General features: G+C 36.7%; 1 protein-coding gene across 1 annotated transcript; it reads left to right on the plus strand.

Annotated features, from left to right (window-relative positions):
• Window positions 1-4,412: 4,412 nt before the first annotated feature.
• LOC101996290 (putative olfactory receptor 56B2) lies at window positions 4,413-5,378 on the plus strand. Its single transcript, XM_005370245.1, has one exon. It carries the CDS (start codon window positions 4,413-4,415, stop codon window positions 5,376-5,378), a length of 966 nt encoding a protein of 321 aa, XP_005370302.1.
• The last annotated feature ends 8,858 nt before the right edge of the window (window positions 5,379-14,236 follow it).

The following is a 14,236-nucleotide window of genomic DNA, read 5'->3' on the forward strand; positions in this document are numbered from 1 at the left end:
AAAAACCAAAAAAAAAAACCAAAATCATATTGAAGAGAGCAAAATTACTTGTATATTAGTAAGCTCCATACTACCTATTACATTTATAACTGTGAGGGAAATGCAATAGAAATAAGCAGGACATTTATCTTGCATGTTGAGTAATAATCGCTTCAGAATATAGCATATAGCCTCTCTGGTATATAACTTCCTGTCTAGATTAGGGCTATTCACATTCCTTCCAATTTTTCTACTTGCTATTGTTTTACGAAAACCTAAAAGTCTATGTGCTTATTCTTTGGGATTCCTTTTTTTGAGATGTTTTTTAGACTTATTTTATCTGTATGAGTATTTTTCATACATGTGTGTTTGTATACCATATGTGTGTCTAGATTCCCTGGAACTGGAGTTATGGATGGTTATAAACCACTGTGTGGGTGCTAGAAACCAACTCAGGGTGCTCTGCAGAAGCAACAAGCACTTTTACCCACTTAGCCATCTCTCCAGTCCATATTGTGGCAATTTTATAGTCAAGAAGTTTATCTATTGCATGGTTTTATTATGTAGATTTTTTGGATTTATATAACTAAAAAGTAGGTTTAAAAGGTAAGATTGATTTACAGTCTTAGTTGCTAATATTCTTGCTCTGCTACATTGTGGAGAAAAGAAAAGAAAATGATGACCAGGTAACACGACAGAAGTTGAATGCATTTCTTGGCTACAAAATGTATTCACTCTGATAACGAACTTATATTTTAACATGTATCCTTTCTAATATGCATGTTACATTGTAGTAAATATTTTAACTATTCAATTCAAAGTGTGTCTTAATTGCACAGCAATCAGTTATAATGTTCATATGTTCTAATAAATGTATGTCTGTGTGTAGATATTTATTCTTAGATTTATTTTTAAAAGTTTTGCTTTTTACTTTATTATTTTGTTTTGTGTATGATACATGTATGGCTGCATGAATGTCTGTGCAGTATGTGCATACAATGCCCGTGGAGGCCACTAGAAGGCATTAAATCTCCTGGAGCTGGACTTTCACATGATTGTGAGTCATGTAGGTGCTGGGGGATCAGACTCATGTTCTCTAGAAGACTATATGGTACTCTTCACCACTGAGTCATCTCCCTAGCTCTGAGTTCTTAGTTTTCTTAATGAAGTTTTTGAAAAGAAAAAAAATTAAAAATATAAGGTTGAATACTAACCAATGAGAACAAATGCTTCTGGAGTGGTACATTCATGAAATAAAAATCTATAAGCCTGACCAAAGGAATATGGTGACGATTTTTACTTAAAATGAAAGACCTTTTATATCAAAAATCAGCATTAATTTCCTTGTCTACAGTACAAATTGTAGGACCTTGTATAGACTGGTTTATTATTTCCAGCGGCGCTTGAAAACCAGCTCACAGACTGTGATAATTGGGTTCTCCACTGTTTTATTTACACTGTGGGCTAACAAGCTGAGGAAGGTACATTCAACATGCCCTATTATTTTGCTTGTGGAAAACTGTTGAACATAGAGATGAAGCAATTTGATTGCACAAGCTCTAATTATCTCATACTTGGTCTTAGCTTCAGGACAGAACAGTAATGTAACTACTCTGTTTTTCTCCCTCCTTTTCTTTCCTCTTTAATTTCTCTATATCAAATATTTGATCTATGATACCTAAAAGTGAGCATCATCCAGCTGTTCTTGCCTTCATTTTCTCACATCTGACTGACACTGATATCTCCTCATTAACGTTTTCAGAATATTTTAATGATTTGTATGGTGGCATTTCCCAAAATATTTTTAGGTATGCTGTACACATGGGCTTTTTTGTATACATTTTTATTACATATATGTATTTTAAATATTGTGATGTGAAATATGCCCATATATGAGGTTTCTAAATAAATTATAACATTTATTTATACTCTCCTCTTCTCTCTCTCTCTCTCTCTCTCTCTCTCCCCCCCCTCCCTCTTCCTCTCCCCCCTCCCCTCTCTTTCTGTCTCCCTGCATATGTGTGTGTATTGTACATGTAAACAGATACTTGCCATGGCAATGGTATGGAGGCCAGGGGACCATTTGTGAGAGCTGGTTCTCTCCTTCAAACATGGGAGTCCCAGGGATCAAACTCAGGTTGTTGGGTTTCTTTCTGGGCAAGTGCCTTTACCTAATCAGTCATCTCACCAGCCCTTCTATTAGACTGTAAAGAACTGATGGGACTGCACAAAGCAAAATATTTGTTTTTCTTGATGTTTTCTTTTTCTACTATTATAGTGTTTCCTTACAATTTCTCTAATTTATAACAGAACTTTTATTGAAATTTTTATTTATCCTTATTTAAGAGGTATACTTTAAATTTTTTATGTATGCTGGTAGAGATCTTCATCTTTTCAATGAAATTCTATATAGACAAGAATTTAATAGTCTAAATTTTTATTATGTTCCTTCCTTTTGTTGACTACTCAGTTCATTAATTATTCATTTGTAAACATTTCTTGACATCAATAGAACTATAATACCTTGTTCAATTTTGAAATTATAAATACAAATTAAATATGTACATTAAAAGTTGTATTATTTTATGGGTTTTTTTAGTATAATAACAGAGTTTCATATTCCTGTGATAATAAAATGACAAAACAGGCAGAGTCCCATTAGTTTGTCATTTTTCTAATTCCATCTTATAAAAACCTTTAAGGGTAGTTCTTTATCTTCTCAAAGAAGAGAGATGAGTTTTGTTGAGCTGTAGGTAGATTTGATGGAGTGGTAGGGGTGAGAGCACCTCAGAGAACAGAGGGGTGCAGGAAATAAGCAACCTAAGAGAATAATGGGCTATCAATAATGGGCTCAGGCACAAGGACATTTGTCTTTTCCTCTGTGAAAGCAATTATCATCGCCTCCAGAGTTTGAAGCCATTTCTGCCTAATCCTGTATGGTCCTAAGGATTTATGATGACTTGGGAAGAGGTCTCAGAGACCACCCTCACACGCATTTCTACCTAACGCTGTATGGTTCTAGGGTTTTATTGTGACTTGGGACGAGGTCTCAGAGACCAGCCTCACAAGCATTTCTACCTAGTCCTGTATGGTTCTAGGGTTTTATCGTGACTTGGGAAGAGGTCTTGGAGACCACCCTCATAAACAGGCTTGTCTTGTATTTCTTTCCTTCCTGCAATAAAAGTTACCTTGAGCAGTATCCAGTGACACTCCAGCAAAAAACTGGGGAAGAGGTAGGAAAGGTTAACAGTGAGAAATCTGATATATTAGGTTTTCCCACCACCCTACACAACATTAAGTAGCCTCTTGTGATATCTGGAAGTTTAGTCTAAGGAGGAATTTTAACAAATGCTCCAGGTGTCTTCCCATTAGATCAGACAAGGATGAAGGTGACCTTTCGTAAAGGTTGGAGGGTTGAATTTAAGATTGGTACTTCAGTGTGAGATTCCCAGTAGGATTATGTTACACCAGGATGGCTACAGCGGCACCCATAATTCTAAAGTGTGTGTGTGCGTATGTATGTATGTATGTATGTATGTATGCATGTATGTATGTGTGTGTATCTTATCTATCTATCTATCTATCTATCTATCTATCTATCTATCTATCTATCATCTATCTATCTATCTATCTATCTAATGTTCTGAGATAAAGACATTTTTCTACACATTTTTTCAAGTGTGTTCAATGAATTATAGTATGTTTTTATGGACTGTTCCAAGAACCAAAATAATTGTTACAGATAGAACAAGCTATTTATAAACATAATCAACAGACTTTAGATATCACAGGCCTTTAAATTATACTAATTCCTAAGTGTATGTCTAGGTTTAGAGAGGACATTAATGTATTTCTAAATCAGTTTCTTTAGTATAAATAGGTCTAATCCATTGTCTCTGCACAATTTGTTTATATAAAATATACATAATCTTATCATTCAAAATTAACTGTATGAATAAAATATCCATATATCATAATGTAAATTTATATGCAAGAAGTATCTGTGCATCAAAAACTTTCATCCAAAACACATTAATTAAGGACAGTTATGACATTAGCAAAACCAGATTGAAAAGTCAGGATGTGATATCACATTCCTATTATCTTTATTGCTTGGCTTGTCTCTACAAGGATGGTGATGAACAAGGTACTGATTGTCTGTAATATCTCATGTGTCTGTATGGAGATAGCATAAACACAGTCTTTATTATGGAACTTAAAGGCTGAGTTAACAAAGAGAAAGTTCCACCTACCAGAGATGATATTATTTCATCATATCTCTGGCTAAACCAGGTGTCTGACTAATAAAAGCAGGATGGGAATAATGAAGACACCAGATCCTCCTAAATATAATTATCTGTGTTAAACTCCTTTCTGATGACCCATTGCTTGTCTAAACTAACAACATTAACCTTTTTTCTTCTTAGCAAGAGATGTTCCAGGATCTGACCAATTCCAACAGCTCTAGGTTCCAAGTGTCTGAGTTTATTCTGATGGGATTTCCAGGCATCCATAGCTGGCAGCACTGGCTTTCCTTGCCCCTGGCTTTGCTCTATGTCTTAGCTCTCATAGCCAACACACTTATCATTACCATAATCTACCAGAAAGTGTCACTACACCAGCCTATGTATCATTTCCTGGGCATTCTGGCTATAGTAGACATGGGCTTGGCAACCACCATCATGCCTAAGATTTTAGCCATCTTATGGTTCAATGCTAAGACTATCAGCCTCCCAGAGTGTTTTGCTCAGATGTATGCCATCCATTGCTTTGTTGCCATGGAATCCGGTATCTTTGTCTTCATGGCTATAGATAGGTATGTAGCGATTTGCAAACCACTGAGGTACCCTTCAATAGTTACCGAATCTTTTGTTGTCAAAGCAACTGTGTTTATGGTCCTCAGAAACTGTGGGACTCCCATGTCAGTTCCTGTGTTGGCTGCTCAGAGAAATTACTGTTCCCAGAATCAAATTGAGCACTGCCTGTGCTCTAACTTGGGGGTCACTAGCCTGTCCTGTGATGACAGGAAAATCAACAGTATCAACCAGCTGATCCTGGCTTGGACAATCATGGGAGGTGACCTGGGTTTGATTATGATTTCATATGCTTTGATTCTTTGGTCTGTGCTGAAGCTGAACTCTGCAGAAGCAGCATCTAAGGCCTTAAGTACCTGCACCTCTCACCTCATCCTAATCCTTTTCTTCTACACTGTCATTGTTGTCCTTTCCATCACTCACAGTACAAAAATGAAAGTTCCCCTCATCCCTGTTCTGCTGAATGTGCTGCACAATGTTATTCCCCCTGCTCTGAACCCCATGGTGTATGCACTCAAGAACAAAGAACTCAGACAAGGCTTATACAGAGTGATTCTCCTGGATCTGAAAGGTAACCACGAGTGAGAGATTCTCCTTGTTAACTTTCTGCACAATTACCCTTTATATTCTCACATGATGACAAGCAGTAGAAGAAAAATGCTATGGATAACATAAGAGGTTTAATTTAACATCAGGAATTAACTAAAATTCAGAAGAACAACAACAACAAAATCACAATATTACTTCAAGTCTCCAGAAGTTGAAAGATCTTTAGCATAGAGAGAAACATAATGATGCTATTTTTGTTCAAGAACCCAAGGGAAGAACTTGCAGGATACACATCTCAATAGTTTGTTCCTGGCTAAAACAGCCAGATAGTTTTGAATATATTGGCAGAGAGATCTTTGCCAATTACTCTTTTAAGTTGGAGAGCTCATCCCATGTATTTAATTCAATTTTTGGGAAAAGACATGAGTTACTTCTACTATTTGCTGCTTGTGATTTTTTTTTTTTACTGAAAAAGTGTCTTGAATATAAGTTTTCCTAAAAAGATATGTAAATACCATCCCATAAAACCAACTGATAAAATGTTGTCACCAAATAGTGGGCATAATCCCAAAAAACCACAACAGTTGACCGGATAACTCCTAAGATGGGCATTCATGAGTGCACAAGAAATCCAACAGCATTTTCTGTCTCATGGACATGAGGATCCTTCTATACTGTTCTGGAAATGTGAACAAACTTTTGTATTTTCCCAGGAAACTAAACAAATACAATTGCCACAAGACACAGCAATTAAGTACTGTCAATATACTTTGATCATAACCCAAACAAAGGTTTTGAATAAAAACTTGTGTGTCAAATTTTTAGTATTTCTTATTAAAAAGTAAACAATGTATATATCCCTTAACTGTTGTTTTGATGTGAATTTATAAATGTGGAAAAATGGAACAAAGTTTATTCTGAGAAGGCGCTAAGGGAAAGGGACCAGTGGGATGGTTCAGTGGGTGAAGACGACACAGGCCAAGCCTGAAGAACTGAGTTTGATTACCAGGACTCACATGGTGGAAGAAAATGAATGACTTAGGCAAGTTGTCTAGGGCCTCACTTGTGCCTGCTCCCACAAAGATGTAAATAAAAATTTTAAATTAAAAGAGTAGCCCTGTGATAACAGTATCACTTTCATTATCATCATCATTTTACTATCTAATGATGTATCCAATAACATCATGATATAAACCTCAAAATGAAGAATAAAGTTGTCTTTCTTAAAATTTGGCTTTTTATTCATCTGTTTCTTTTACTTCCCGGTTATATTCTCCTCCCACCTATTCTCCCCCTCCCAGTCCCTTTCCCTCATTCCTTGTTCTCCCACCCTCAATCTGGCCACTTCTGTCTCCATCCAGGAAATGGCAGGTTTACCATTGCTTATCAAGTTGCAGTAAGACTAAGCACCTCCCCGTGTACTTAGGCTGGGCAAGGCTAACCAGTACGAGGAGTAGGGTCCCAAAACCAATAAAAGAGTTGGAGACAGTCCCTGTTTCCGCTGTTAGAAGTTTCACAAGAGGACCAAGCAACACAACTATAACATATGTGCAGATTGCCTAGATCAGCCCCATGAAGGTTCCTTGGTTGCCAGTTCAGTCTCTATGAGTCCGTGTGAGCCCAGGTTAGTGGATTGTGTGAAACTTTGCGTGATGTCCGTGAGCCTCCTTACTCCTACAACTCCGTTCTTCTCTTCTGCAAGATTCTCCAGCTCTGCCTGATGTTTGACTTTGATCTCTGCATTTGCCTCCATCACAAGAGAGTTCGGCTAGGCACCAATCTGGTGACAGGAAACGGCCCGTTCAGGTTACTTATTCACTATTGCTAGAACTCTAACATAGGGTCCTCACCATAGACTCCTGGAAGATTCCCCTGCACCATGCTTTCTACAGATTCAGCACTCTCTCCCTCCATACTCCCCATCCTGATCTGTTACATTCTGTTACAGCAGAATGAGGTGAAATCCATGCTGACCGCTCTGCCTACCAATCAACAACTCATTGCTGATCACTGACAAAACCATGCTTGTTAGTTGATTCTCCTGACAACCATTATAATTGAGACACATGTACATATTCAGATGTGGTTAATTCAACCAACTGCAGAGGACATATCCAACTTAAAAGTGGCCAAAACAAGTGACAACTAGGCATGACTGAATCACTGTACCTGTCAGGATACAGATCCTGCCTTAAATCCAAGTTTTGCTACACACTATCTGGTGCACTTTTGGACTCCGTAGTCTTTCCCTTCCCACCTTCCCTGCCCACTCAGGGAGAAATCTCTTTTATTTCATCTTTCTAGGGTGATTTGTGTTCCTCCCACGAACTCCTTTTGCTATGTAGTCTCCCTGGGTCGGTGGATTGTAACACAGTTATCCTTTATTTTAAAGCTAATAACCACTTATGTTTGTCTTACTGTATCTGGGTTACCTCACTCAGGATGAATTTTTTCCTATTGCTAACCATTTGCCTTCATGTTTCCTGGTGTCCTTGTTTTTAACCGTTGAGTCATACTCCATTGTGTAAATGTCTCACATTTTCTTTATCTGTTTCTCAGTAGAGGTACACCTAGATTGTTTCCAGGTTCTGGTGATTTCAAAGAAAGCTGCGGTGAACGTAGTTGAACAAATGTCCTTGTGGTATGATTAGGCATACTTTGGGTACACGCCCAAGAGCAGTAAAGCTGAGTCATGTTGTAGATTGATTCCCAGTCTTCTGAGAAACTGCCACACTGACTTCCACAGTGGCTGCACACGTTGCACTCCTACCAGCAACTGAAGAGTATTCCCCATGCTCCACATCCTCTCCAGCCTCCAGCAGGAGCTGTCACTTGTGCCTTTGTTCTTAGCCATCCTGACATGTGTAAGGTGGAATCTCAGAGTCATTTTGATTTGCATTTCCCTGATAGGTAAAAATGTTGAACACCTCCTTGAGTGTTTCTCAGTCATTTGAGAGTCTTTTGTTGAGAATACTGTTTAAATCTGTACCCCATCATTTAATTAGATTATTTGGTTTGTTGATATTTAGTTTCTAGGCTTCTTTATATAATTTGGAAATCAGTCCTCTGTCTGGTGTTGGGTTGGTAAGATCTTTTCCCATTCTGTAGGCTGCCATTTTGCTCTATCGATGGTGTCTATTGTCTTACAGAAACGTCTCAATTTCATGAGGTTCCATTTATTAGTTATCATATTAGTACCTGTGCTATTGGTGTCCTATTCAGAAAGTTGTCTCCTGTGCCAATGTGTTTGAGATTATTTCCCACTTTCCTTTCTATCAGCTTCAGTGTGTCTGAATTTATATTGAGGACTTTGATCGACTTGTATTTGAGTTTTGTGCAGGGTGGAAAATGTGGATCTATATGCATTTTCCTACATGTTGACATCCAGTTATGTCAGCACCATTTGTTGATGATGTTTTCTTTTTTCCATTCTATAATTTTGGCTTCTTTTTCAATAAAATGGGAAAGTGTAACAAAATTATTTTCTACATATTATTTTCTCTAGTTTCTTGTAAAAATAAAAACAGATTTCAATGAATTAGAATGTTATTACAGGAGTATGTAAATACTCAATACACACTTATTTATAAAGAGTAACACAGACTAATCCTGGTATAAATCTCTTTAATGCATTATGACTAATAACAATTAAATTTAAATTTTAAAGCAGTGTTGTTTGAATGTTTTATTAGAAACATACATAGAGATTACATATTTAAAATGCACTTTAAGACTCCATACAGGGAAGCAGGTAGCCCAACTGCAGATCTTCACTTCTCTCTCCTCTCTTCCAAGTCCAATTCCCCAGTTTCCTTCCCAGTTCTAGAGCAGACCATCTGCTGCAGGCTATCTTTCCTCCTGGCCCCATCTGTCTATGGTGGAATACAGAGTTCTTCCCCCAGCTTATTGCTTTATCTCAGGTCCCAGCTCAGCAGGCAGTCTCTGAGAACCTGTCAACCAAGCCAGCCGCAGAAGCAAGTAGGCCAGTGAAGCAGGTAGACAAGCTCAGATCTTTATTCTCCCTCTGCTCTTCTGTATCTAAACCTCCAGCCCCATGTCCAGTTCTGTAACAGACCTGTGGCCTTTCCCACTCTCTGCTTCCTTTCCTAGGGGACTAAACAGATCCTGGCAGAACACCCTGTTTTTCCCCTCTCATGGAACCCCCCCAGCCACTCTCAAGCCAATCCCCATTCCCAATTGTCAGCTCCCAATACCTAGAAACACATTTTACCCGGAAAAGTGGCCACACCTAACAGAATCCCAGAAGAATTTAACCAAGCAACACAACCACTGCACCCTTCTAAGTACCAGAAAGGGCAACAGAAACCAAGCAATAAAACACCTGCCCAGCAAAGACAAGACCAGATACCAGCACCTAGAATTACAATCTTCCCAAACCCAAATTCCTAGACACCAGTGTAAAAACACAATCGAGAAACAGGACAAAATGTGTTCGTTAAAGCACAGCAGCTCTACCACAGTAGGATCTAAGTATTGCAATATAGCTACAGCACAAGACACAGACCTTAACACAGCTATTATGAATATGATAGAGGACCCTAAGGGGGAAATGAATTAATCACTTAAAGAAATATATGAAAACAAAACAGTGGAAGGAAACACATAAAACAGTTCAAGTTCTGAAAGTGAAAATATAATTATAATAATCCCTAAACTAAGAGAAATCTAAAAATGAAAAATCTAGGAAGTAAATAGGAACCTCAGAGAAGAGTCTCACCAAGAGACTACAAGAGACAAAAGAGAGAATTTCAGACATTGAAGACATAATTAAAGAAATGAATAGCTCCATTAAAGAAAAAGTTAAAACTAAAAACTTTCTGGAACAAAATATCCAGGAAATGTGGAACACTATGAAAAGACCACATCTAAGAATAATAGGAATAGAGGATGGTACAGAACTTTTAAAAACAAGTTTATAGAAGAAAATTGCCCTAACCTAAGGAAGGAGATGCCTAACAAGGTAAAAGAAACATACAGAATACCAAATAGCCTGGACCAGAAAGGAAACTCCCCTTAGCCTAAGTACAGAACAAAGAAAAATATTAAAAGCAGAAGGGAAAAAGAAAAAGATAAAAGATATTCCATGATAAAACCAAATTTAAGCAAACCTATCTACTAGTCAAGCTCTACAGAAAGTGCTAAAAAAAAAAAAAAAAAAAAAAACCTCCTACATAAAGAGGTTAACTACAGCCAAGAAAACACGAGGGATAAATAATCATAGACCAGCAAATCAAATACATACACACACTCACACACACGTGGAAGTGCCCCCCCCCACACACCCCACAACAAGAAAATAAAAGGTATCAACAGGCGCTGATCATTGACATCTCTCAGTATCCATGGTCTGGTAGAGCCATTTTAATATCTCGCAAAATAGATCTCAAACCAAAACTAATAAAGATAAGAAAGGACATGACATACTCATCAAAGAAGAAATCCACAAAGAAGAAATTGCAATTCTTAACATCTATGCACCAAACACAGGGATTTTCAAGTTCATAAGAGGAACGCTACTACAGCTTAAATCACATATTGGACTCCCACAAAGACAGCAGGAGGCTCAGTACCCCAGTCTGTACAACACTGACCATCCAGACAAAAACTAAATAAAGAAATGCTGGAGCTAAGTGATATGATAAATCAAATGGACCTAACAGATGTTTAGAGACGATTTTACCCAAACACACAAAAGAATATACCTTCTTCAGCACCTTATAGAATTGTCTCCAAAATTTAACAAATACTTAGACATGAAGTTTATTCTGTCTTCCTTATTCTCTTTCTCAATCCCATTTTTATTTTTACAATAAATTAAAACATACAGATAACAATTCTTTAACTAAAAATATATAAATACCATATTTTATCATTGCATTGATCGATATATTTACCATTAAAAATTAGGGCATTTTCTTGGTGTGGTGATGCATGACTCTAATCCCAGTACTTGGGAGGCAGCGGCAAGTGGATCTCTGTGAGTTCGAGTTCACCTGTTCTACATAGTGAGTTCCACAACAGCTAGAGATATATAGACTCTGTCTTAAAAATTATTAGGGTATCTGCTTATCCCTAATTTAAATTTTAGTGTAATATCCTGAACTTCCATCAAGTTATGTGATGTCATAATACTCTCCATCCACATCTATTGAAATAAATTTCTTGTAAACTACAGTCATCTATGTCAAAATCATCGAGTCCTTCTTAAAATAGGCTGGCTATTCTCATCTAAGATTTCCATGGATGCTTATATTAACCATGTTCTGGACCAAACTCATTCCTTCAACCTGCCTAAACTGGCCTTGATTTCTGAGGTCAGTCTTCTGCATAGTGGTTTGCTACACTACCTAAATCAGTATCTTTATTATCCTGTCTTATATTGGCCAACCTTATGGTGGTGATTACCTTATCATAGCCAGTGTCCCAGTTCTCATTCTGCCCAGGTCACCATGTCTATTTTCTTAACTAGGTAGAAAGAACTTACGCTTTTAGCTGAGAAGTATTTAAGACTATAAACCCAAAAGATCCTCAGAAAATATTCATCTCATAAAATACAATAAATGTCCAAGCTATACAAATCAATAAACATAATACCAACAGAATGGAAGATAGAAAGCATATGATCATTTAACTAAATGTCATTCAGGACAGAAATTTAAGACCTAATTAGTTATTAAAAAGGACATCTCTCAACACAATAAACTTTGGCATACCTATGCTTTATTTTGTACTACATGGGGAGACTTTGAAAGTTTACCGTTAACATGTGGAGCAAGGACTCTCACCCATTTCTATGCAACACAAGGTTGATCTTTGAGCAATTTATAAGAGACTAAAACAAAAGTCACCCAAATTGGACAAGAAAACAAGTAATTTATTTTGTTTGGTGGCACAGTCATTTATAGACCATCTAACACTAACACGACAATCAAACCTGGTCATGAATTCAGTAAAGTTGTGGGACACAAAATTAACAAATTGAATACTGCCAGTCAACCATTTGAGTGAAACTGAGAAAACAGCATCATGTGCACTGCATTCCAAATAAGTTGTAGATGTTTAGTCAGTTAGCCTGTTCTTCGGGCTGATGAAAAAAAAGACAAAAACAATTATTGAAGAAATAAATTGAAAAAGACATAAACAAATAAAAATTGTTAATTGCTTATGGGAATTAATGTTGTTAAAATTTATGTGCTACACAAAATGGCCTACAGACCCAGCACAGTCCCTATCAAAAACTCGTGAGGAACAGACTAAAAATAGCCACTAAACATTTCAATTAGCCAAAACAACTAAGGGTAAAAGGAGCAAAACAGGGAAGTTGCTGTCTGACTTCAAACAAAATCCATGCTAGAGCTACCCAAACAGCATGATGATATCCTAAAAACAGACATGTGGAACAATGAAGCAAAATAGAAAGTCACATATAAACCCTCACATTTATAGCCCAATTTGTTTTTAATTGTCTGACTTACTATTTTATTTTCTGTGTGTGGGTATTTTGTCTGCATGTAAGTATGTGCATTACACACAGAGTTGGTGCCTTCAGAGGCCTGAAGAGGACAGCAAATCTCCTGGAACTGGTGTTAGAGACAACTGTGAGCTATCACGTGGGTGTTACAAATTGAACCAGATATTTCTGAAGACCAGCCAGTGTTCTCAATCACTGTTCTACTCCTTAGACACAAAACTGGATTTTACAAATCAGCAAATGTAATAAACAGTCTCTTTGATAATGCTACTGAGAAATCTGGGTGTTTCCATTTAAAGTTGGAAAAATAGAGCCTTATATGTCACATACATTAAAGAAAAACAAAGACAAACTAAAGTCTTATGTTGTTACATACTTAGGTTTTGAACATAAAGAGAATACCATTTTCTTAAAAAAGAGAGTGTTTCCAGAGTGGAGTGAGCTGTAGCCATTAAATTTCCTGCTAAAACTGTGTACATACAAGTAATATTATATGGACAGAGCTGGTTATATTTATATATTTATAATATGCAAGTATGTACTTACATATACATATATATATAAAGAAATATGTATTTATATATTCATATATATTACACACCACACATACACACATAACTGCAATTAAAGAAAAGATGGAGGAAAGAGAAAAGGAGAAAAGTTTATAATAAAATTTTAGTTTCAGAATTTAAAGAAAGCCCTGTTATGAGAGTGTTTATTTAATTTGCTTGCCTAAAGCTATTCAATAATTTATCTTTTAATCTGATTTAGTGTTTAGTTTCTTCTGTGTTTATTTTCTCTGAAGGAAGATGGAATGTTAAGTCTTTAAAGATACCTATAATGCCCCTTTTATAATGCTTACCATTTTCCCCTTGCCAAACACTCTTGTCATCTTCCAGGTAGAGGACTGTGTAAAAAGATTTTTTTTGTTTTGATCCAGAGTGAATGGAATTTGGTTAAAAGCACCCTTCATACGTCTCCAGAATTTCCCTCACCCTCCATATCTTTTGCTTTTATTACAGAAAATGATAGAAAAAACTAGGAGTCCGTTAAAAGTATAATACTGAGAATGAAACATTATACTATATACTATTCCAGCACACACTGGCTAGAAATTGAAATCAAACTAAATGTTCATTAACAGGCAAATTCAGAAAATATGATGTATGTATGCGATGAATGTGATTTATCAGTTACTGAAGGATGATTTACTGTAGCATCATAAATGGTCTTAAAGGTCATTATGCTGAGTGAAGTATATCAGTCAGAAAGACAGGTACTGTATTATTCCAACTACATAAGAATCTAAATGTGGAGGCCCAAAAATGAGCCTATTTTCTTCTTTTCTGGCGATCAGAAACTTAAACGTAGCTCAAAGTGGTTGGCAAATATAGTTGCACAA

This window comes from Microtus ochrogaster, unplaced genomic scaffold (genome assembly GCF_000317375.1).
Source record: "Microtus ochrogaster isolate Prairie Vole_2 unplaced genomic scaffold, MicOch1.0 UNK73, whole genome shotgun sequence".
Taxonomy (NCBI): domain Eukaryota; kingdom Metazoa; phylum Chordata; class Mammalia; order Rodentia; family Cricetidae; genus Microtus; species Microtus ochrogaster.

Coding starts and splice junctions, on each gene's coding strand:
- LOC101996290 (XM_005370245.1), top strand. CDS start 4,413: ATGTTCCAGGATCTGACCAATTCCAACAGCTCTAGGTTCCAAGTGTCT.